At 32.6% G+C, this 27,448-nt stretch overlaps 1 protein-coding gene and 1 long non-coding RNA gene across 2 annotated transcripts in view; one reads left to right on the top strand and one right to left on the bottom strand.

Annotated features, from left to right (window-relative positions):
- Positions 1-277: 277 nt before the first annotated feature.
- LOC134715550 (lachesin-like) overlaps positions 278-27,448 on the top strand; it is a 39,745-nt gene continuing 12,574 nt past the window's right edge. The window contains exons 1-3 of the mRNA XM_063577790.1: positions 278-814; positions 24,224-24,336; positions 26,403-26,607. Coding sequence (XP_063433860.1) covers positions 769-814; positions 24,224-24,336; positions 26,403-26,607 — 364 coding nt within the window. The 5' untranslated portion in view covers positions 278-768. The remainder of the gene's footprint in view (positions 815-24,223; positions 24,337-26,402; positions 26,608-27,448) is intronic.
- On the bottom strand, positions 5,549-12,527 carry LOC134715547 (uncharacterized). Its single transcript, XR_010106746.1, has 3 exons — positions 12,306-12,527; positions 7,864-8,021; positions 5,549-6,687 (listed from the first exon to the last, which is right to left on the bottom strand). It is a non-coding gene; the product is annotated as an uncharacterized LOC134715547 (long non-coding RNA).

Raw genomic sequence — 27,448 nt, 5'->3', positions numbered from 1 at the left:
TTGTTAATTAAAACACCTACGGATTATTTGTATTATCAAAAGTGCAAACGATTAAAATAACTAAACCTGAACATTCAAGAAATTGATATTTGAAATATTATGAAGTATTCAGATTGCAAAATAAACAAAAGCCACAACATATATTTTCCAGTGTCATAATTTCACAAATAACTCCTATGTAATATAATTTATTTTAGTGCACTACATTTGACGTGATGTGTGACACTGATAAAACAACATTACCTACTGTTTTGTCACGGTTCGGTAAAGCGAATCAATAGACAGGTAATGTTGATAAAAATTACATTACTTTTTCAACCGGAAGGAATATGTTCTAAGGTATACACGGAACTCCTTCCTGTTTTTCAAAAATTGACCGGTGTATCGGATGTAAATCTGTGATCTCTCTATGTTAAACTAATGCGGGTTATTATCAGTATATCGATCAACCTAAATTGCCTTCAGTCATTATAAAGACAGTAACGCTACCCAACACACATGGAATGAAATCGGCCATATTTTTCTATTATTGAAGAACAGTTATATTTATTAATGCTTGATAGGATGTAATTTTATGGATTTAAATGAATTCATATTTGTATCTTGGAATCTGACATTCATTAATATAATTATGTGGGTATTTAAAATGTTCTGATGTTTACCTAAAATGTCAACGTAGTTTATCTGGGTATTGGATATTGTGTTTATAAGGAAAATCAATATATAACAATTATGTAGTTGCATTCAAAAACAAAACAACTTTAATTCATGGATATGATTGTGGTCCGTGTAGTGATTACTTTACTTTTTACAGGTATGTATATGGTTACCGATGTTTGTGTATGTATCGACAAAGTACCCCCCTTTTTTTACGTAGTCGTCGAACTTCCTATAGTACATTTGTAGTATCAGATTGATGTATGAAATATTCGAACGTAGCACGTTCATGAAAATGTAATGCTGATTTTCTTATTAGAACAAACGTTATATAATTTTAGTTAACCTCAATTTATGATATCCTCTTTATATAAACTTCATTTTTATTTTTTTATTTACTGAAACTGGTAACGCTAGGCTAAGCTCTCAGCGCTAGCTGCCTTGGAACATGGAGACATTCCGTCGGATATGAAGTATGGATCCATAGTACTTTAATACGTACAATTACTCTTATCTTTTCTATCTTTGATTAGTGTAGTTGCATTTCTAAGCTACAATCGGTCACGAGAAATGCACGAAAGGTTAATCTATTTATACATCTTATACACATATCAACATGTGGGAAATCAGTGGTAAACTTCTTTTTACATTTTTTAGTGGGGTGCTAAGGGAGGAAATCCTAAATTTTCCATTACACCAAAAGTTTATCATCTCATCTTCACATTAGCAGCAGCAGCACCCCAGAATTGCGTTCCGATTAAACTGAAAAATATTTGGAAGCGTCGAGCCCCCCCCCCCCCCCCCCTAAAATATCTAATTTTCGCCCTAATACTCTTTTCACCAAAAACAATTAACTTAAAAGCATTTTGTGTTTGCCTTTTTTTATGTCTATGATTATAAATTGAATAAACACATCATAAAATATAATTCTTAACCAAACAAACTTGTTCCCCCATGAACAAGTTTTGAAATACGTACCTTCTTATATCGATTTTTCACGACTTATTAAATTTGAAGCAATTATTTTAAGTTGTCGAAAAAAATAAAAAGTTCATACTAGAGTGGTATGATAACTGAATTCGCGGAATTACTGCACCTTTTTGTATAATTTTTCACTTCCATAAAATGTTTAGGATTCTAGTATGACAATACCAACACTTATCAATCATTTATATTGATATAAATTGACCACAAAATTTGCAGTTTTTTTACAAATTTTCTGGGAACAAAACACCCGAGAGTATTATTATACGAGTAAAATAGTAAATTTTCATTAAGATGTCATCTTGTATCTACCTTTACAAGTTCAACACGTTATGTACAACTACCCTAGGCTAAATTATGACCAGCTTGCAAAGAAATTATGTATTGATATTTAAATACACGAAATAAAACAAGCAGTAAAACAAAATTATAATCCAACTATGAAGAATGTATTTCATGTATATTAAAAGTGATTAACAAAATCAGAAAAAAGCTTAAATTTTATAATCCGTTGTATTTTAAATTGGGATTTATTTTCATTAACCTTCTACCATGCATATGTGAATGGGTTATGGTTGCACATATAGACCATGTTCTAATCTTTAGCTGTACATTAGAGGTTGTACAGAGTTTATTCAAAGAAACAAATTTTATTCCACTGCATGCTTTTATTTGGAGGACTCTAGACATGTACTCAAAATCTAATTACGGTAACATTTGTGTCTCATGATGAAATGAAATACAAAAATCGTTTTTGGAAACCAGTTGTTGACATAACGTAGAATCTTGTGAATGTCAAGTATCTCCTCCAAAAAATATAATTAACCATGCATGTGTTGTGTATAAGCTGTATTTACTTTGTGTCATAACGGTAAATAATAAAACGCCCTCTTTTGCATAGTCTGAAAAAGTCTGTCAAACTTGAACACATTGAAACGTTCTCAGTTTAAGAGACGAATCTTTTTTGTACTTCGCTCTACGTTAACATAGACGGATCCAGGGGCCCCCTTTTGTTTAGGTGTAATACCACCATTGATTTTTCCCTATTAGTCTTTGTTAAATTTGCACTTTACAAAAAATTGTGCAGAATTTATCTTTGTTTCAAATAAAGAAATACTTGGCATGAGTAAAGTTTTATCCTGTTCAGTTCTATAGAAAAAGTTTCACATAACATTTCATTGCATATAAGAAAATAACCATCATTGGAAGTTAACCAATCAAATTTCTCCCCTTATTCTATCCGTGTACAAGGTTTAGTCACCATGTAACCTCAAGATTACAAAATTTTCTATAGAAATCACAAATAAAAAATAATATTGTTTTGAAATACCCAAGACTTATGTTTATGACACAGAAATAGTTTTACTGCAATAAAATGTAGAATTGATTACCTACAACGGTCAAATTCAAGGGAATATTTTTTTAGACCTACTTTCGTATGCAACCGGATGTGCCGTACCATGATTTGGTGGTATTACACCTTTATAAAAAAGTGTTGATTATATAGAGAATCACTGAAGCATGACTGGACCCCTCTTTAAGGTCAGTCAGCGCCCAATCCCCCCTCCCCGTTCATAAAGTTCTGGATCCGCCACTGATTACAGACTACATTGGGTTGTTAGTTTTATGTACTATTTGTCGATGGACGCAAATGGAAACCAACGTCAACGCTTGAAAAGAAATCGGCCAACTCCTGCCTAACATTTCTGTTGCTAACATCTTGCACTGCTGATATGCATCAATGCGAAGTGAAACTAATTTTAGTTCGTCATCTGACACGATTACGGCATTGTGTATGCTCCTTGTCCCTTCTGTATAATATCTAATTACTCTTTAAAATGCTTCAAATATTAGCATACATGACACATGTAGTCTTTCATCTGTGTCATGCATGGATGTTACAGTTTTCTCTTTTTTGGGGGTCCCCCGAAATCTCTTTTTACCCCCAGAATCATGTTAATTTGTTTTAATTTAGGTATAGATGCTTTTAATCGATTTATTAAGTAGATAACTAAATAGCTTGACAGATTGCATGAACAATTGACTTTTGCTGAAGACCTTTACTTTACTAATATTGGTTTGAATGATCAGTTGTTGTCATTTGGTTCTGTTTATGTCTCATAGAAATATATATTACAACGTACATTCCTACTTTCATTTATATATATTTTTTATGGTTTTTATACGACCGCAAACAAAAACAAAAATGGTCGTATATTGGTATCACGTTGGCGTCGTCGTCGTCGTCGCCCGAAAACTTTTGGTTTTCACACTATAACTTTAGTATAAGTCAATAGAAATCTATGTAATTTTAACACAATGTTTATGACCAGAAAAGAAAGGTTGGATTGATTTTGTGAGTTTTGGTCCCAACAGTTTAGGAATAAGGGTCCAATAAGGCCCAAATAAGCATTATTCTTGGTTTTTCGCACTACATGTATAACTTAAGTTTAAGTAAATCGAAATCTATGAAATTTTAACACAAGGTTTATGACCACAAATGGACGGTTGGAATTGATTTTGGGAGTTGAGGTCCCAACAGTTTAGGAATTAGGGGCCAAAAAGGGCCCAAATAAGCATTTTTCTTGGTCTTCGCACCATAACATTAGTAAAAAAGTAAATAGAATTCTATGAAATTTAAACACAAGGTTTATGACCATAAAAGGAAGGTTGGGGTTGATTTCGGGAGTTTGGTCCCAACGAGTTACGGGCCAAAAGGGGCCAAAATTAAACTTTGTTTGATTTTATCAAAAATTGAACTAATGGTGTTCTCTTATAAACCGAATCTAACCGTGTATTTAGATTCTTAATTTTTGGTCCCGTCTTCAAATTGAACCACATTAAGGTCCAAAGGGTCCAAAATTAAACTTAGTTTGATTTTAACAAAATTGAATTCTTGGGGTTCTTTGATATGCTGAATCTAAACATTTTCTTTGATTTTTTATTATGGGCCCAGTTTTCAAGTTGGTCCAAATCGGGGTCCAAAATTAAACTGTGTAATTTCAACAAAATTCAATATGTGGGGTTTCTTCAGTATGCTGAATTTAATCATGTATTTAAATTTTTGATATTTAAAACCGGTTATCATTAATACCGGCTTGGCATATTATACACTGGTTAAATACGTACACTACCAATAATTTACCCATACATTTTTGGTACATTTCTACCCTCGTGCATATCAGTACTGTAAGGAAAGACTGAAAACTTATAATGTTATACTTTCAATGAAATCAGTACTGATTTTTTCAGTACTGTTTCAGTACTGATTTTGACAGTACTGTTTTAGTACTGATTTTGTCAGTACTGTTTTAGTACTGATTTTGTCAGTACTGTTTCAGTACTGATTTTGACAGTACTGTTTCAGTACTGATTTTGTCAGTACTGTTTCAGTACTGATTTTGACAGTACTGTTTTAGTACTGATTTTGACAGTACTGTTTTAGTACTGATTTTGACAGTACTGTTTCAGTACTAATTTTGTCAGTACTGTTTCAGTACTGATGTTGACAGTACTGTTTCAGTACTGATTTCGTAAGTAGTGTTTCGTTACTAATTTCTTCAGTACTGTTTCATTATAACACTTTTTAAATCAGACTGTATAGTGATGCCTAGTTGTTTTGTATATTTGGGGTGGGTTAATTGTTCTCTTTGACACTTACCCCATTTCCATTCATTTTCTATATGTGACATGTTAATGTTTTCGTTATGTTTTTTTCTTATTTCTCTGAAATTTGATGTCCCGAAGTGGTTCAGCTTTAGATCCAGCTCTTCGACAGTTACATTAGCTTTTTTTTTTTTAAATATTCTGGCTTTATGTCATATTTATTGTCAGAATTGCATCTTGTGTGGTCTACAAGGTTTATTTTTTTAATACTTATTAATACTTCTATTTGACAATACCATATTACATGTATTTATATCTTGCTTGAGTCAAATCAGAACATATTGAACATTGGAACTCGATATATTACTTTTGAGAAGATGGGTGGATGGATTGATGTTATGTGATCCAGTGGCAAGTTAAGTGCAGGAAGAGGACATGATACTCAGATATAAATACAATGTACTTAACATATTTTGTACAGAACTAGACCAATAATGCACTGAGCTCCTTTTTAACATGCTAGTTCACCACAAGGAGAGAATCTGCTATAAGACATGTCCCCCTACATGAACAGGTACCTTCAGACTGAACAGTGTATGTTTTTCTCCTTTTACTGTGAGCTGAGCGAATATTCAGAATACGACCACTTTTTTTAGTCTAACTTCTCATAAATAAATTTCCAATCATATGCTCATTGTAAGATTTTTAATGGTTAAATACATTTATTGACAGATTTCTTTTTTTTTTTGGTATACCTTAATCATGCTGCAATTTCATTCACTTGTAATGAGTGTATTGTGAATAGTAACTTAGATACATGTATGCATAACTCTTGTACTCTTTCTTATAAAACTGCAGAGCGTATTTTACGAAAAGAATATATGAAATTTGGTGTTACAATATTTAGGCATCCCGTTAACGGGGAGTTGAAAGGGTAAGAACTACATTACTCAGTATAGCATGTTCACATGAGGACTGATGACTTTCAGAAACTCTTGGTTTGTAGTTCCTCAGAAATCTCTGATTGATTTGAATCTTACAGACATACAAACAAAGGTACATTTTGTAAAATAAGCGTCAAAATTTAAAGAAAGATTTCCAACAGACTGATTAATGTCTGACGGAGGTCATTTGGTACATAACTAACCTTTTTGATTTTTGAACATATATGGTTTGCTTTTCAAAATTAATTTTTATTGACTGAATAAAACAAGCTGAAGAACTCAAATTTTTGTTCTATCTTCTTATCAACTGCAATAACTTCCATCGAAACACAATAAACAGTAATCTTAAGAATGAACAGCATTAAAAAGTAAAAAAATGTGTTTTTCTCTCTCTCAATTTAATGTTTTTTTTAAATAACTGTTTCATAATTCTGCTTCAATGTTATTTTCCATTGCTCTTCCTATGCATGTGATATATATCTTTGCCAACTTGTTTCTGGAAAGGAAAAAGTGGATTATAACATTTATCATTTTGTTAAAGTCCAATAATAAGATTAAACATAGGTCAACCATGACATAATGTGAATCAGTGTACATGCATTGCTAAAGGTGGTATAACGTTAATTATACAAGGTTTATATTATACAGGGAGAAAAATGAAAGAATAAAAAAGGAACAATGTTTGATTTACCTACTTGAAAACTGGCCTTGAAGTCATTAAACTTTCGAGTCAGTTATTTACTCAAACTCCAAAATCAACAAATCAACCTATCAAAATGCTGGATTTCAATTTTCGACCACGATTTTTTTTCTCCGGGCACTGAGAAAATTTTGTATGATCTTATACGATTTGGAGAAGAATTTTAGCGTCCCAAGTCTGGGTTCATGGCAAATGTCTATGTTTTCAATAAGGGCTGCACTTTTAACATTTTTAATTTGTTTTGTTATAAATTAGGTCGTTAATTTTTCTGAATGAAATTGTTTCATATATTGTTTATTTCATGGTCTTTTGTAGCCGACAATACGGTATGGGTTTTCTCATTGTTGAAGTCCGCACAGTTGTATATTATTGTTCACATTCACATCGTCTCAAATTTGGTGGATAGTTGTCTCGGTGGCAATCTTACAACTTTTTATCATTTTATACATATGCAATAGTTTAAAAATTAAATAAAAGTATTCTTTTTGTGAATTTTTTCATTATTAGTACCAGTGGAAATTCTCATTATAATAATGTACTATCTTTTAAATCTGTTATTCGGTTACAGAGAAGGAGATCTTTGTTTATATTTCCTTTAGGTTCCTAAGTTCAACTATGTCCTGCTGTAACACTCTGACATCTTTGGATCGGCAAAAAAACACATATGTATTAATATAATCTGATTATTCGAGCACAATATCAATGCAATCTGTGAAACAGTTAAATGAGAAGTTGTGTGTACGGATATGTACTTCCCGTAGACTTCTTTGTTAACTTTAAAGTTTAATGATATCTTTCAATTGTTGAAGAATTGTATTTCTACTCTTTTTTTTTTGAACTTGCTCGTTGTTGGTTTGTTGTCATATGAACACACTACAACATTTCATGATATTGAAATAAAATTATAGGAATAACTGCAAATACTTACTTTAAAAAAATCATAATTGAGTGTAAAACTATATATATACCTACCTTTCAAATTATATCAATGTTCTACTGTCACCTTTCATACCAGTTCTATCTCTATCTCATATTTTATCTGTTCATGACAATTTTTAGTCGTTGATCTAAAACTTTATTTTCCTCATAGACTTAGTCTTTGTGTTCTGGTGGGATCCATTTTTAGATACCTATAACAAAAGATCATACTGCATCAAATACTTTGCATGCATTTATAAAAAGTTGTTTTTCCCAACATGCATGTTATGGTATTAATTATGGACGTAACTATTTGAAAATAGTCCTTTGAAAAAATACATCATGAGATACAGATTGTACCGATGATTTACAAAATTCTGTAAAGTGGTTCAGGAGTTATTGATAACACTTACGTGGGACATAAGGACAAGATATGTTCCATATGTGAACACATTCTCACTAAGAAAATGTCACCAGAAGTGCAAGTCAGTCAGTACAACGGATAATGTTTATGTGATACAGTAAAAACAGTAAAACCATTGGTAGTAAAATTGTGCGGGATGTTTAATTTTCAACAAATGTAAGATTGGTCGCCTTTAATCGGATGCCTCATATAGCATGTATAGAAAGAGAATGCCATGATCTCTGCAGGTTAATAACTATTGCAACAACTCTTTGAGAGGCCTTCGGTGGCCTTTTGTCTGAATATGCAGCAGGGCAAATTCCTGTCCACCTTCAATATGCGTTCGTTGTCCAGTGGCAGTTCAAGTTCAATGACCTTCTTTCACCCCCAGATGACATCTTTTGCAGGACTTACCTATTGTACTTATTAAACAATTGTTTTGAACATGCATGTAATATTTGCTACTGGACATTAGACTAATATGTTATTATTATGAGGAATCTCAGTAGGATCATTTAAACTATGGGGATTATCCTCTTAAAATATAAATATTATTGCTCAATAATTATGTGTCGGATTACTAGTTTTCGTGTGTCGGTCCAATGGGTCGTCGGACTAATAGGGCGTCAGGCTATTGGGGTGTCGGACCAATATGGTGTCCGAACAGAAAGATTTAAAAGGCAAAAAAAAAAAAAAAAAAAAATTTGCAACTTATAAAAGGGTCTGGTCTGGAAGTGGTTTCTTCATTTCTGCATTCTGTAATATTCTATATCATTTTTCACTTTTTATTATTAATTTTGCCTGTTATTCTCTTTTCTTCATAATCAAGCACCACACTATTATCGATTCTTCATTGCTTCTGTCTACTTTATAACAACAATGGGAATAATATGAAAGACATCTTCGCTAGCCAAGGGTTACGATCTAGCGGGAGTGGATCGTAACCCTTGGCTAGCGAAGATGTATGAAAGACAGCCAAATAGGACATTTGAAAATTGTCTGTTTTCTGTTTCTTGGTTTATTCTTGCTTGTCGTTGAAGGCAAACTTTGTCTTTCTGTCTCTTTAGTTTGTGTGTATTATTATAAATTAAACGAATGTAACACAAATTTGCCATCTTTAAACAAATTTGTTGAACATTACGTCTGTTATTTAATCTCTTTTTAACAGAAGGAAAAAACTAAGATTAAATATAATCAACAGAAGTATAAACCAGATGCTCCGCAGGGCGTAGCTTTATACGACCGCAGAGGTTGAACCCTGAACGGTTGGGGCAAGTATGGACACAACATTCAAGCTGGATTCCACTCTAAATTTGGATTGTGATTAAATAGTTGACACAGCATAGGTTTCTGACACAGAATGAATGTATTCAAATGAACTTAAAATTTTTGTTTTCTCTTAGAGCAATTCACTATGCTGTTGAATATTAATCCTCTCAAAAAAATGTTTGAAGAAATTTTCTTTTTATTTATGAAATTTCAAATGAGAAAAATTGAACCCAATTTTTTATTCACATCCCCCTTTCCCTTATTCCAAAACTAATTTCAATTAAAATATTCTAATGGAGTTTGCAACAATTACTACTCATTTAAATACATCATAAAATATTAAGATGTAAAAAAACTGCTTGTTATCACTGAATGGTAAAGATTATTTAAATTTACCAGTTGGTAGTAAAAAGTGAATATACATTGTATATTGTATATAACAAAGATTTAAGTTGATTCTGGACAAAGAAAGATAACTCCAATTAAAAAAAATTCTTGCAGATATTTCTTGCTTACTATACTGGACAAAGAAAGATAACTCATAATTAAAAAAAAAATTTGCTATTTCACAATATTGTGAAATTAGATATTTCTTGCCATTGCACAATACTGTGCAATTGAAAAGACTTGCTATTGCACAATACTTAATATAATAATTTTAGATCCTGATTTGGACCAACTTGAAAACTGGGCCCATAATCAAAAATCTAAGTACATGTTTAGATTCAGCATATCAAAGAGGCCCAAGAATTTAATTTTTGTTAAAATCAAACTTAGTTTAATTTTGGACCCTTTGCACTTTAATTTAGACCAATTTTAAAACTGGGCCAAAAATTAAGAATCTACATACACAGTTAGATTTGGCATATCAAAGAACCCCAATTATTCAATTTTTGATGAAATCAAACAATGTTTAATTTTGGACCTCGATTTGGGCCAACTTGAAAACTGGGCCAATAATCAAAAATCTAAGTACATTTTTAGATTCAGCATATCAAAGAACCCCAAGGTTTCAATTTTTGTTAAAATCAAACTAGGTTTAATTTTGGACCCTTTGGACCTTAAAGTAGACCAATTTGAAAACGGGACCAAAAATTAAGAATCTACATACACAGTTAGATTCGGCATATTAAAGAACCCCAATTATTCAATTTTGATGAAATCAAACAAAGTTTAATTTTGGACCCTTTGGGCCCCTTTTTCCTTAACTGTTGGGACCAAAACTCCCAAAATCAATACCAACCTTCCTTTTATAGTCATAAACCTTATGTTTAAATTTCATAGATTTCTATTTACTTATACTAACGCTATGGTGCGAAAACCAAGAAAAATGCTTATTTGGGTCCCTTTTTGGCCCCTAATTCCTAAACTGTTGGGACCGAAACTCCCAAAATCAATATCAACCTTCCTTTTGTGGTCATAAACATTGTGTTTAAATTTCATTGATTTCTATTCACTTCACAACTAAAGTTATTGTGCGAAAACCAAGAATAATGCTTATTTGGGCCCTTTTTTGGCCCCTAATTCCTAAACTGTTGAAACCAAAACTCCCAAAATCAATCCCAACCTTTCTTTTGTGGTCATAAACCTTGTGTCAAAATTTCATAGATTTCTATTAACTTAAACTAAAGTTATAGTGCGTAAACCAAGAAAATGCTTATTTGGGCCCTTTTTGGCCCCTAATTCCTAAAATGTTGGGACCAAAACTCCCAAAATCAATACCAGCCTTCCTTTTATGGTCATAAACCTTGTGTTAAAATTTCATAGATTTCTATTCACTTTTACTAAAGTTAGAGTGCGAAAACTAAAAGTATTCGGACGACGACGACGACGACGACGACGACGACGACGCCAACGTGATAGCAATATACGACGAAATTTTTTTCAAAATTTGCGGTCGTATAAAAAAACTATGAACTAAGTCTTTGAAGTTAGATGCATGATTTTTGTTATTAGTTGTTAGTGGCTTTGAACTAGCTTTCAGTAACTGCAAGTACTCTCAGATCTGTATTTAGTGACTTTTTTTTGTTGAGTAACGGTAACGTCCATTACGTTTTGGTTACTGAGATGTATTTCTATTTGCATTCATCTGTTATTTAAAGTTAAATAAACCTTTTTCAACTGCATTTTATAGTTTGTTGTTATGTAGTACTGTTACAACTCCAGGTTTAGGGGGAAGACCCTAGCATGTTTAACCTCAACACATTCTGTATATGTTCCTGTCCGAAGTCAGGAGCCTGTAATTCAGTGGTTGTTGTTTGTTGGTGTGTTACATATTCATTGTTCGTTCATTTTTGTACATGAATAAGAACGTTAGTTTTCTTGTTTGAATTCGTTGAAATTTGTCATTTGGTGCCTTTTTTAGCTGACTATGCGATATGGCATTGCTCATTATTGATGGCTGTATGGTGACCTAACTTTGTTAATTTCTGGTCATCTGATCTGTTGTTGAGAGTTGTGATTATTCCGCTCATTTTGGGTGCCATGATTGGCAAATAAAATATATGTTGTTGCTGTTGTTGTTGTGTCGTTAGCAATAATACTGCATCTTTTTTTATAAACAAATATATATATATCTATATATATGTAAATCGAATGTTCTGTTCCCTTATGAACCACATAAATTTGAACTAAATTCTTGAAGGGAAAGACATTGTTTTTGTATAAATGTCAACAGAATATAGAATGTTGTGTCAACAGAATTCTGTATTCTGTTGACACAATATACAGAATGTTGATTCCAGCAAAATATATGATAAGACAGGATGCTCACGGAATAAAACTTGTGATGGAAGAAGACATACATTTGACTTGTAAAACATACATGAATAATAGCAATCCGTAGATGATTCGAAAAGGATCCGCCATCTCTGACTTGTCGTAACAATCGTCTCTTTCTGTAACTTTAAGAATTTCTGCAAGTGGCTGGTAAACCGATATTTTCTCTGCTGTATTTCTGTATCTTATCCTTCCCGGCTGATCTACTGTTGTCTCAAATTTTGCCGTTGATGTTATTATCGTAATCACAAAAGCGCGTCAATATGGAGCATACAATTGCCAATTGTAAAACGTTTATGTGATTGGATTTACACATGACGTCATTCATTGTTTACAAACGTTATTTTTGCACTCGCACTGACATTTCAACAGTTCAACAGTTCAAACTTCTTCTGGATTGAATACCACAATGGGATTGAAGGTAGATCAAGGTATAGTAGTACATTGAATATTTTAAAACTGAAAAAAGTGTAGCATAGCTAATTCAAAACATATTACGTAAGTTAAAAAAGCAGAAAAAGTGTTACACAGTGGCGGACCCCTGGGGTTCCGGGGGTGGGAACACCAAATTATTTTGGACGTTCAATGCATTATTCTGTATAATACTACTAAAATATTTAATTTCCCCCATTTTTTCGCCATAATTATGAAATCTTTAGGCGACTGAGTTGGAACCCCCCTTTTTCCTTTTATCCCGAGTGTTTGGAACCACAGGCACTTGTTTCTATCCATACGAAGTGCCTGTGTTTGGAACCCTCTTTTAAAACAATGGGTGGATCCGCCTCTGGTTACAGAACTTTCTGTAAATGTCAAAATAGGTATAAAATCGCGGGTTGTTTTGGATATACATATTACTTCTTTGCCAAACCTTATTAAATAAATTATAGTATTAATATTTGTCAAATTGATATTTGTGAAATGATCAGCCTGACTTTCTAAACATATGATTGGATAAAGGGAGGTGCGGTACACCCCTCGGCGTAAGAAGGGGGAGGGGCCCGAAGGTTGGACCCCTTTTTAACGATAAATGCATAAATTTGGAAAGGGAAATCTATTTTGAAACCCTATCTCCAGATTCGGAACCCCCTTTTTAAAATGTGTTTGACGTTGCGCACGATATTGGTGTCACTTTGGAAATATGGGTTAGATGGCGGGTAATTCAAATTCAAGCGCTTATCCTATACAATAAATAGCCATGTTATGCATATCATTCGAAAGGAAATAAACCATAGAAATCAATAACATAGATGAATTTGTGCTTTGTCTATTTTTTTATGAAAAAAAAATGCTCATTTCGATGCCTGTAACGTCATTTTAAGGGTGTCCCTTACTTTCTGTTTAGTGGAATAGTGAAATAGAAGTCAATACGTTCTTGTTCAATCCTGTGTCGCTTTGAAGGTTTCCTGATTGTCATGACAACCTCAGCCTAAGCAATGTGTATTACTGTAATTTGAATTTCAAAATGACCGAGTGCCGTTTTTTCAACGCACTGGTCAACTCCACCATAGCAAATCACATGACTTTGACAATCAGTAAATACCGGCCAGCGAAAAATGTCTTTATAAGTAAAGAATTGTCGTATAAAAATTTAATACTCGGGAAATGGCAAAGTTCACGAAGTCTAGTCTGATTAATCATTTTACAAAAAAAAAAAAAAAAAGTCCGAGCAAAAAGGGGGGGGGGGGGGGCGGAGCGTACGCCCTCTACGCCCCCCTCTGAATCCGCCACTGAAAATCATTCAACAGTCTCCTTATTTTTATATTGTAAATAAAAATGTCTGACTGTGAAATATTTAAATTTCTATTTTATTTTGGTACTGGCTATGGTTACATTGAAATGTAACAGTCGTAAAAAAGTTAGTGTTACAATGAAGTTTATGCTATATCGCCGGAATGCAGACCTAGAGTTGACTAAGGAACTACATAGAATACTTACAAGTGCAATAATGATATTAATTTATGTCTACGGTTACATTGTGTTATTGTTACGTAAATACACTCAAATGAAAAATTATTTTTTACAATATTTTATACATTTTTTTAATTTTAATTTGATTGTCAGTGTACACACAACCAGTATGTTGTTTAAGTCCGATGTATTTTTGGCCCGGTGTAACCACTCTCAGTGAAGGATCCAGAAATTTACATAAAAAGGAGGGGCGGGTCCCCTGCCCCCCTAAACCCACTTCTGACTCTAGGCAGCCCTCACAAACGAGTAATTGGGGTGGATGGGTTGGGTGGCTCAGTGTTGTATTAATATATAAGAAGATGTGGTATAACTGCCAATGAGAAAAGTCTCCTGTTCATATAAGTCGTAATATGTAGAAGTAAACCATTATAGGTCAAAGTACGGTCTTCAACACCGTGCCTGCATGAGCTCTCACCGAACAACAAGGTGTAAAGGGTCCCAATAGTTATCAAAAGTACCAGGATTATAATTTTATACGCCAGACGCGCGTTTCGTCTACATAAGACTCATCAGTGACGCTCAGATCAAAAAAGTTAAAAAGCCAAACAAATACAAAGTTGAAGAGCATTTAGGACCCAAAATTCCAAAAAGTTGTGCCAAATACGGCTAAGGTAATCTACTCCTGGGGTAAGAAAATCCTTAGTTTTTCGAAAAATTCAAAGTTTTGTAAACAGAAAATTTATAAAAAAGTGACTAATGTAAAACCATTCAAACTTGAAAACCAACTACTGAATACCAAACTCCTGACTTAAGACAATAACCTTTTTTGTATTGTTACAATCTCAAAAACGTGTCCGATAATTTAAGAATGTGTCCGGTTAAAAACGCCAGAATATTATAAAACTCATATACCCCAAATGATACTCTGTAAAGTAAAAACGCAATTCAATATTAATGGTGTGGGATACGATAGAACCCGTATTGTTCGGTTGGATTGTAAAGGTAGCAATACACAGTTAGAAGTTTAGTTTCGCATTATGGCCCCTGTGAATTTTTTAAATATGAAAGTTTTTGTACAATAAAATTGATTTTTAGGTAATTGAAGAATAATATAGCCTTATTAGTGGGTTTATATGAACATTTAGATTGATTTTAACATGTTTTATAGGCCATTTCAATGATTGACAGTCCGTATTTTCCTATCCGTACCGTTCATAGGTCCATAAATTATTGTAGTGTTTATCAACAAAGTTTTTGCGCTCGATCTTTTCAATTCAATTTTATGGAAAAACGAGCAGGAAGACATATGATTTTTTTTGGACCACTTGATAGATATAAACCTATGGATTCAGGAAAGGTATCACTGTAATTCATTGAAATTTTCCTTTAGACCAAATTTTGGAGACTTTTGTGACATGTTTACCCCCTTTTTTGCTATATTTTGTATCTAAGAAATGCAGATTGTTGCCATGGTTACACCCAAAAGGGATTATATTTCACCCTTATGACCATTAGAAATCAAATCTATGGAAGATTCTCTTTCTACAAGTATATACATGCATAACACACATGCAAAGCCTTCTTTGTTAGACAGGAGGGGAAAGGGGGTGTTTAAAAATTATGAGTGTCAATTTTAAGTTTTTTTCCTAACTGTGTATTGCTACCAAATGATTAGAAAAAAAAGTCGAAGCAGGTGCCAAAAAAAAATCTGGAGGAAAGGTTTAGTAATCCGTACAGACAAATGTCCAAGGTATGCTACACTGTGCACGCTTTAAGTTTTTCCTGCTTGCAGACACAGACTATAGGTCTGGTTTATAAAAAAAAAATGCACAATAAAAAGTTATTTTTATTTGAAGCGCTTTAATTTATGATTTTCTTTATCAATATGATTATTATTATTATAAAGTTCAGACAGAGGTACTTCACAATTTAGAAAACTAATACATTCAAATTATACTGTATTTTCTTCCTGGTGCTTGACCACGTTTACTGAATGTCATTGATAAACATTAGTTTGTTCAGCAAAGGTAATTCATAACAAGCATAACTGCAGGCTAAGTTTACAACACCTAATTAACTATTGATTACTTAATGTCCAGTGGCAAATATGTCATGCGTATTTAGAAAAAAAACCATTAACATTTCATTTAATAAGTTTTGTTAAGTTTAAATCATCGTTTATAAATAGTAAGTAAATTCTATTGTTTTAATATTATCCGGTGATGCCTATAAATGTTTTTTACAAAATGTATGTCTATGAGGGTACTGCTCGACCGGCGTCCCGCAGAAGTGGTTTCGCCAGTACAATTTGACATGTTTATCAAATCATTGACGTCACATTGACGCGTTTTTGAGGAATCGGACACATTTCTGTGTGCTACCATAGATAGATGTACAACATCTCTGGCTAGGTGCTATATATATGACTATGTACGATAATTTTCAATTAAATTAAATTTCCACTTCAATCTATTAAACATTAATGTACTTTTGTATAAAGTAGTAATTATATTTAAATGTCTTTCGTCGTTGTTTCACGGATCTTATTATAAAGAGCACATAAATAGACCGATGGTTAAAGCTACACGTGTATGAAATACTTGCCACTGGCAAACACCAATACTTTGATGATGATGAATTAAATTATCATATTTTCCTTCTTTTTTTTTTTAGAAACAAATTTCAACTTTGATTGATTATAATATTATATATACATGTTGTATCAGAAGTCCAGTCCATTAGTGATTACTGGACTTGTGGTAGTATATAAAGTAATAAGTACATTTTGATGTCATACCATTCCCATCCATAATTGTGCATTCTTTTTATTTTTACATAACACAGAAATGAGGAAAGTTTTAACATAAGATAATTTATTGTAGCCTAGACCTGTTGGTGACCTTCTGCTGTTGTTTTTTATTATGTCGGGTTGTTGTCTCTTTGACACATTCCCCATATCCATTCTCAATTTTATTATTTATAAATTCATTACATTTTTTTCCCTCAGAATGATTAACAGCAATGGAGACAGGAGCAGACATGGGAATGTTCGATGTAAAAATTGAAGACCTATAAACAAAATGATGTATCTAGACAATATGGCACTCATCAGAAAAAAAACCAACATTTGATCATGAACCATTGAATCCTGAGTTTCGTACAAGTACCAAAACATTAAAGGTGGATGCTTATAATGAGCTCATATTAGAACTAAAGTGTCCTCTTGGATTGCCACTGTACATGTAAAAAGACACATCATATCCGGGACTGAATTGAGGAAAAGAGCCAGGAAACTGACATTCAAAAAAGCATTCCAAAGAAAAGATGGCATAGGGGGAGAGCAATGAAACATGATACATGCAAAATTAATTGTTTCTTTGATTGTTTTATTTATGAGCTTTAAAGGGTCATAAAATAACCAAGGGGCGTAAAAATGACAGAGATTTTTGCCACAAACTTCACATGTTGGTATGACATTGAATGTTTTATTATATATTAAAAAATGGTTATGATAAATAAAAGAAATTCCAGTTATGATTAAAAATAAGGTAATCGAGACATTGTTTTGTGTTGATTATAATGCATTGCCTAACATAGTAACATATAACTGCATTAATTACAACATATTTTAAGCAATAGCAAAATACCAAAAAATGAACAGTATTGAAGATTCTAGTCTTGTTTGATATATATATAAATTATGCGCTATTATACAATTGATACTGTAAAATATCAGCCTCGAACCACAGTGTGAATCTTCCTGATGTCGAGTGCGTATTATTTTTATAATCACTGAAAGACAGTCACAATCAAAATCAAGAAGTAAGCAAAGAATCACAAAACGAAAGGGCATTTACAACAACACATTGAAAAATACATATATATAAACAACACGAACTCCATTCAAAACCGCGAGTGAATTCAGGTGCTCCTAATGCGTATTATTTTTATAAACACTGAAAGACATTCACAACCAAAATCAAGAAGTAAGCAAAGAATCACAAAACAAAAGGGCATTTACAACAACACTTTGAAAAATACATAAAAGACAACACGGACTCCATTAAAAACCGGGGGTGAATTCAGGTGCTCCTAATGGGTAAAATCCGATACACTGCTTATCTTGCTTCATTTCTGTTGTTTTCTCCTTCGCTTCAATAGTATTTCGATACACGAGAGTAAGCTTGATAATTTTCCTTGGTCATGTTCACGTCATTAAAAAAAAGTTGCGCAGCAGGGTGATATAGTCTAAGAGAAAAACGTAACCAGCTAAAAAAGGATAATAATAATATTGTTATCAAACCTATATTTGGATACCAATTGTACTGAGATGCACATTGTAAAAACTTCTCTAATGATAAACACTTAATCAGAGATATCTACAAAAGATACAAAATATGCCACAAATTATTATATAGCATACTATACTTACCGAGTTTAAAAGTTTTCAGTTCCAAATATTTTTTGAAACAATTAACATTCAAGTTAAAAAGATTAACAACACCAAATCTACTGAAACAGTACTGAAAAAAACAATACCGAAATAGTACTGTCAACATCAGTACTGAAACAGTACTGACAAAATCAGTACTGAAACAGTACTGTCAAAATCAGTACTGAAACAGTACTGAAACAGTACTGTCAAAATCAGTACTGAAAAAGTACTGATAAAATCAGTACTGAAACAGTACTGTCAAAATTAGTACTGAAACAGTACTGTCAAAATCAGTACTGAAACAGTACTGTCAAAATCAGTACTAAAACAGTACTGTCAAAATCAGTACTGAAACAGTACTGACAAAATCAGTACTGATTTCATTGAAAGTATAACATTATAAGTTTTCAGTCTTTCCTAACAGTACTGATATGCACGAGGGTAGAAATGTACCAAAAAAGTATGGGTAAATTATTGGTAGTGTAGGCAATTACTTTCGATTTAAACTGTATGTACTTATAGCAATGTATAGTAGCTAAGGTAATTTGAAAATTACTACATGTTATAAATTGTTATACTAGTATGTATAATAAGCAAAGAAATCCGGTGAATGTTTCCCAACCACCCCAACCGAACAATCTGAAAATCCAATTCTATTAGCGGAGGGGGCATTAAAGTTTATAATACCCTTATCAGTCTGTACGGCAATACGTACGTCCGTACGTCCCGAAGTTGGTTTCCGTTCTCTAACTTTAATTTGCCTCATCCAAATGTTATGAAACTTTTTCACAATGCTAATTATCACAAAACACAGGTCAAGTTTTAATTTTGGTGGCATCATTTATACCATTCTAGAGTGATGCACCTTTACAAAGGGAAAGATTGCTGGAATTTCTCGTTTACGTTCTCTAACTTTATATATAAAAGAAGATGTGGTATGATTGCCAATGAGACAACTATCCACAAAAGACCAGTTTGTCTCAACCAAATGTTTTGAAACTTATACACAATGTTTATTACCACAAAACCCAGATCCAGTTTATATTTTGATGGCGTCATTTTTACCAAATGTTTTGACATGTTTTACCATAAAACTCAGATCAAGTATAATTTTGGACAGATTCACTTTTACGGTTCTTGAGTTATGACTCTTTATAAAGTTAAATGCTAGTGAGGGCATCATCTCTGTCCCATAGACACATTCCCAATTCATTTGTTTAATGTGTAAATCACAAATTTTTCTGCATTTATTCAAGGCATCTACAACATTGAGTACGCAACTAAAATAAAACGAATTTATAGAGAAAAGCGCAAACTTAAATAACGTTTCCCAACTTATATGATCATGAAAAATGTAAAATGTCGACCAATCAAAAACAAAAATCGAAACAGTGCCAGTTAAGTGTTGACTTGAAACAATATAACAACATCAACTATATGTCAGTAGACAAAAAAATGACGGTTGAACGTAAAACCATGCAAGTAACTCGTGCATGTCGCAAAGCATGCTAATTTTAGTTTTCAATTGTATATTTTCCAATTCTGATTACTTAAAAATTTGTTTGTATTCATATTATTTTAATTCCTATCTTTAAAGATTTATTAAAACATGTTTAAGTATTTAGAATCTAACAGAGACATGTTTTTGAGAACAGATAGTCGACATGATCAAATTCACCTATGCCAACTCGAAACAAAGAAAAACACAACCTAGACCTCAAGTCGCAAATGCAACAGTTTCTCGAAAACGCCAAGTAGTGTCTTTTCAAATGGACATAACCATAGGATTCCCGTATCTAACCTTTCTAGAGAATATATATCACATCCGGGTTTGATGGGAATTAATGTTGCCAAAAGCCGTAATGTGTGCAGTCATGCAGTTCATGCAGTTCATCAAGTATATGACTTTTGATATATTACAATTCATTTTGAGAGCGGTTAGTATACCATCTAAGTATAAAAAGAAGATGTGGTATGATTGCCAATGAGACAACTGTCCACAAGAGACCAAATTAAAACAGAAATTAACAACTATAGGTCACCGTACGGCCTTCAACAATGAGCAAAGCCCATACCAACAGTCAGCTATAAAAGGCCCCGTGTTGATCATAATTTATATAAGTCAGTTATAAAAGGCCTCGTGTTGATCATATATAAAAACTTGTAGAATAATATACAACACATACTCCATAATTTAATCAATTTTTGTGTTAATACTTTAATTACATGAGAATGAATATTGTTTGACGAAACAGATTAACTTTACTTACACACACTCTGAGTGTTCTGTTTTTGTTTCTCTCTCTTTATTGATGTGTACGTTTATATTTGTAATGTCCTCCCATGTCCATGTACACTCATTTTACTTGATTAAATAACGCTTATGAAATTAACATAGCTGCTTATAAATGTTGCTACTTTTAAAGTCGTGTGATGATCACTTACATATATTTTAAATTGCAACAAACAGAACACACACATCAACATGTAACGAAACCGCGAAACACAAAAGTAGCAAAACGAAACTACAGACGGGTTGCCATGCATCGCTATTTATTTCACATTGAATACGGTTCTGTTCCTTATGAATGTTCATTCGACAATGAATAATTGCTTTGTTTAGAGATACTTTATTAATTTTTACCTATTTTCATATAGGTTGTTTTATTATTGTGCATGGATAAAATCTATAGGTCTTGCTTGGTATCTTCCCTGCTGGGGTTCGTGTTGTTTATTCTTTAGTTTTCTATGTTGTGTCATGTGTACTATTGTTTTTCTGTTTGTCTTTTTCATTTTTAGCCATGGCGTTGTCAGTTTGTTTTAGATTTACGAGTTTGACTGTCCCTTTGGTATCTTTCGTCCCTCTTTTATAGTAAGCAAAACTCTAGTGCCTCCGTTTCTCTCCATCAATTCGATGGAGGTACGGAATAGAACGAGTTGTGAAGAATGTAAATACTTGCTACAATTCCCTTTCGTTTATTTATTTCTTTCTTACATATTTATATGTTTACTGATACTGCCAGTCTAACTGATTGCCCTTTGAGAAATCTTCCTGCAGATGCCAGTGTAATGATAGTCTCCTTATTATAGCAGTAAAATTGTTAAAGGGGCAAAATTGAAAAAAAAACATAATAAGAAGGAACATGTAGCAAGTCTGAAGAATATACTATATTATTCATTTGTGTGTTAAACAGGAAATTTAGTTGCAAGTCTTCTCTGTTCAAAGGTTGAATAGGATTTTACTTTGAATCTCAATTAACTTAACATCGTACATAGTTAAATTGAAGAAAAATAGACTGGCAATGAAATAAATACTGAGAAGTGCCTACATTCTAACAAACGTGGAATTTGATTGGAATTGAGTATTTTTACAAAGTTACTCGTAAACTCTTGTGACATCAGAAGAACCAATCTCCGACATTAGACAAACTAATGAAAAAAGAAAAAGAACCATCACAAGAAACATATAAATGTAAATAAGACAACTTAATCCATTATTCCGACTGGGAAAATATTTGTATCAGAAACACATAAAACATGTACTTAACTTCCGATAATGCGAAGCACCTTAAAGGCAAATGTCGCAATGTAATTACATGGGATATTGCTGATCTTAACATAAACAAATCAGAAAGTAGTATTTTATTCCGAAGTGCTAAATTACTAGACAAATATTGTTCTTTTGAAGATAAGTGTATCGGTAACAATTTGGGATAGATATAATGCATTGAATGTCGTGCGGATAAATGTTTTGATATATTCATGGTTATGTTTAAGGTTGCATTGTCGAATCGAACATGAAGGCTTTAAATATATGTATCACCATTTGTTAAGTGTCAAGAAATAAACAATGACATTTTGCTTGCAAATTTTTAAAATGCTAAAGAAATCTTTACAGATTTCTATATATATATATCGGGTTCGATAAAATTATTGTATTGTTTAAATATATTATATGTACTGTATATAGAACAAACAATCATGCAGTCCTGTACCAGGAAAGTAACATGCGTAAATGACCGTTTGCGTTTTTGCTTCCTTGTGCAATAATGGTGAGTCAGCGACCGTAAAAAAGAGCAATTTCGCTAAAGAAACCGTATGACAGACGAATAGATTATTCAATTCAATCTAACTTGTTGTAAGCTCGGAAGGATGTTTGACACGGCTTCATGTCGGGAACCGTATTTTTTCCAATTAAATTAACTGTATAACTGAAATCACTGTTCAGTCTTATTCTTGTTTTCATTATTGTCTGCTGTCTCCGTAAAGATGAAATTGACAACAGTTGAATCTTTGACTGACACAAATTTATTGACTAGCCATTAAACCAAATTAGATTTTATAATTGGCATCTGTTTTTGAAAATGTAATTACCATTTAACGTTAACAGGACTTCAGGTTGTATGGATGAATTTGCGATGTAAAGCTTATCAGCGTTGTAAGAGACACGATTAGTGCTAAGTAGATACATGTATCAGGACATGTTGTAAGAACTTTAATGACATGAAATGATATATTTGACTTCCGCACGATTCCAACGTTGTTTTGTCTTGGTTCATACTTTGCATCATAGTCATCATAGATCTGGTATGATAATAACAAAGATATATACTTTGTTATCATGGTTATGTATACACCCAGTCTACAACGTATTACCATGCATGCTGGGAACTGTTTAATATAATGTTCTGGAAAAAAATCTGTTACTAAGTAAAACTACCATGTGCATGCGATTGAAAACGGAGAAGGTTGCGTGCTATGTAAAATGGTTAAACCTCATTGTCTATCGTTATACGTTAAAATGAGTTTTTTTTTTCTAGAATTTAATTTTGTTAAAATAATAACATTTTTTCTACTCTTTTGGATCAAGAACACGACATATTTTATCGAAATCTGCAACGACTGTCAGGTTTCTAGTCAAATGTTCCATCAAAATGCTTATTCTAAAATGATTTACATTATCCCGATTGACGTGAATCTTAAGATATCTGGTCAATGTTCAAACTTTCCACTTTAGATGGAAACATAACTTAATTATGTAAATAGTTAAATAAATCTTTTTTACGAGTCTTTCCAATTGCAGGTGTTTTAAACAAAGGCTCAGTATATTTTAATTATTCGCGCAATGTATTATATTACATTCCTACAGAGTTATTCTTGTTTTAAACGTAAAATAAATTTTGTAACATTTAAAAAAAAAGCAGAACAACATTGATTTTCTTTATTAGCACAAAGTTTGATGTTTAATTGATGATGTTGAGTCACATGTACAAACACCCTTTGAACCAGTACTAAAAAATACTTTAGGAAGAGATCCAATTATATTAATGTATAAGTACAAACAGAGGATGTGTATCTTGAAACCAAAATGACAAAGTGACACTATTAAAAAAATATCAATGAAACGTATTGACCTTCCTGCAACTTAAACTGCCTTCATTATTTTTAATTATTAGTACTGAAATATAAGTTTTGATACATTATTATATAACTGATCATTGATTAAACACCACTGGCATTGAGGGATTAAAACGAGTACTAAACTGCTTTAACATAGGATTAGGTTTTTGGTGTATAAATGGAGCTATTGATTAATGTCTTCTTTCTGTTTCTGATTCCAGTATGTCATACATGGGCACAACCTCGTCTAAACACTGTTTCGACCACCATTACACAAACATCCGGGTATTCAGCTGTTCTCAATTGCCAGGTCTACGAATTGGGCGATGCAAAGGTAAAGTAAATTATTTGAATGTTTTATGAATCTGTAGTTACAGAATTTTTTAACTATGGAAATTAAGATAAATGTTAATGTCTGATTATTGAGACGAAACGATATTGATAAAATCGGTAAATTTTTCTGTTAATACCTTGCACTATACATTGCTACAGCAATCTTTGGGACCACATAGATGTGTTGATCATTCTTGTGCTTACAGGAAACTTATTTGGACGTTTAGAAAACTAAAAGGCTGACCCAAACCATAAGACATTAGTTCTTCGTAATTGTCTAAGTATTTTACAACCAAGAAACTGCCACTGTTTCATGAACTGCAATTCAGCAAATATTCTATTGTTATGCGTTTACTTTTCTACATTGGTTAGAGGTATAGGGGGAGGGTTGAGATCTCACAAACATGTTTAACCCCGCCGCATTTTTGCGCCTGTCCCAAGTCAGGAGCCTCTGGCCTTTTTAGTCTTCTATTTTTTAAATTTTAGTTTCTTGTGTACAATTCGAAATTAGTATGGCGTTCATTATCACTGAACTAGTATATATTTGTTTAGTGGCCAGCTGAAGGACGCCTCCGGGTGCGGGAATTTCTCGCTACATTGAAGACCTGTTGGTGACCTTCTGCTGTTGTTTTTTATTTGGTCGTGTTGTTGTCTCTTTGACACATTCCCCATTTCCATTCTCAATTTTATAACATCATAACATGAAATATGTATAAAGACACTAACTCATAAGGTTTCCAACTTGGGACAGCTTCAGATGGAAATATCTCCCACAAAAAAAACACCTGCGAGTGGGCAACATTAACCAAGAGGAAGATATAATGTTCCACCTTTATGAAAATTATTTTCATAGGCACAAATGACATTTCGCCAATTTGGTGTTCCAGTATTATAACTAAATATCTTGCAGTTACTATGGCCTATTAAGGGTTGTTCTTTAGTATGTGTATCTTAGAATTGTTCATCAACTCTTCATGGTTTTATTATTTTTTTTGCAAAATTACAACTTCAGTAATAAGGCTTTTGCTGATCAGTGTTTTAGCTAGAAAAAGATGACATTCTATTGAAAGGGGTACCTTAATGCGATAACTTTTATTTAATTTTGATTTATTTTTTTATAATTTTCCTTAAAAAGAAGCACCCTGTATCAACATGACTTCCTCCTTGAAGAGACAGAAAAAACTTCCTTATTAAAGCATCATTATATTTCAAGTGCATTTCAAGCGAACCAAACTTAACTTCACGTTACAACTATAGTATCATCGAATTAGCATGATATACGTTTTCACACTCTAGACTACCTTAAATAAGACTCATGTAAACGGCATCATAATTATTCTTGGCACTTCACATCAATTTATAAACGCAATATCTTGAAAAATACTTCAAACAAACATTTGCAACATACGGTATGTATTTTCTTTTATTTTAGTTTATAAAAAAGTACCCTTTTACAGTTAATATATTATAATATGAGTAGGTAAAACGTTTTAACTGTATTCTTACTCCCCAATATTTAACTCATCTGGAACAAAGGGTCCGTGTGAGCTTTTGTTGTCGCTTGTGGAAGGTCGTCTGTCGGTCCTCGTTGGAAAGAATACCAAAGGAACATTTTTAGTTTTAGGGCAGAGCAGCGAAAGGTGTATGAAAATAATTATCATGATTACAGCTAGGAAAGAACTTATACAGCACGACATACAATTTTATAATCTCAAACAGCATTTGTTTAGGGAAATAAGACATGTGCTAGGAGTGTGAAACTAAGCTATTAAGATGTTAAAAACATGAAGATTCCAGACATAAAATGTTTTGTATTTCAATAAGAAATTACCATAAAAATTATCTTATGCATTGATGAATTTGCAAATTCTTTTGGTGAAACATTCCATCGACATTGGACTAGATATTAGTTTCATTTATTGTAGTTTTATTTCTTAAGAATTTCCTGGTACCGTTCTTAAAGTACCATATTAAGAAATCGTTCATTTCGGAATGATTCGATCATTTGAAGGATAAAGGCATTTTTACTTATCTCCGTATTATTTGTCAACAATCTTCTATTTACAGGTTATATGGCTTGGTCCATCGGGAATGCCGTTAACGTTAGGCCGAAGGCGAATTACGACGGATAAGAGGATTTCTTTGGAACAACCATATAGTGTTGATTGGAATTTACATATACGCCATGTCAAGCCGAGCGATGCTGGCGAGTACATATGCAAAGTAGATACATCGCCTCCGCAAACAAAAAGAGTCAACCTGAAAATTAAGGGTAAACAAATTAGTGTTTATGATTTCAAAAGATGAAATTGCATTGCCTTCAGTCAACAAACTTTGTAGAAATATATTAAATTCTTAAAAGTACAGCTTATAATTGCTTAGTATGATTTTTCATCATTAGGAAAGTTTTTAATTTGCATGAGAAGTCCAGATTTGAGCTATAGAGCATAGGGTAGTTTGAAAATTGTTAAACATTGATAACGTTTTACAGTCTTATTTTCTTTATATAATTAATACATGTAGTTAATATACAAAGTAGATGACGTACAATTACCTGCTGTCATACTATATCAATAGCTATGGAACAACAATATGTTTCAATGAGTAAACCCATACAAAACAACTAACGGAGGTTCTGCTAGAAGCGTACGAAATAGTCATTCTTATCATATACGTTTGCGGTCATGAAGGCATTAATTGTAAATCGTAAAAAAATGTCTAAGGGACAGGGGAAGATCCAACCATTCATAAAAAGGGGATTCCAAACAAGAATAAAAGTGATGGGCTTCCAAATATGTGCAACAATTCAAATGCATTGATCGTCCAAATACAAAGGGGTTCCAACCACCGGATCCCTCCTCCTGAATCAGCCACTGGGGCAAGAGTTGTCCAAGATTTTTTTTTTAAATTCATACTTTAAACTGGAGTTCTACGGTTAGCATGTTGACTGAAATTGTTTACATAAAAGAGGGACGAAAAATACCAAAGGGACAGTCAAACTCGTAAATCTAAAACAAACTGACAACGCCATGGCTAAAGTGCATATGTTCAAACTATATGTTCAAATTATATGTATATGTAAATACAAGTAATCTGCCAAAAATCAACTCATA

The sequence above is a fragment of the Mytilus trossulus genome, chromosome 4 (genome assembly GCF_036588685.1).
Source record: "Mytilus trossulus isolate FHL-02 chromosome 4, PNRI_Mtr1.1.1.hap1, whole genome shotgun sequence".
In the NCBI taxonomy this organism is placed as follows: domain Eukaryota; kingdom Metazoa; phylum Mollusca; class Bivalvia; order Mytilida; family Mytilidae; genus Mytilus; species Mytilus trossulus.
Note: the sequence above shows the minus strand (reverse complement) of the source record. Positions and strands in the feature narration are given on the sequence as shown.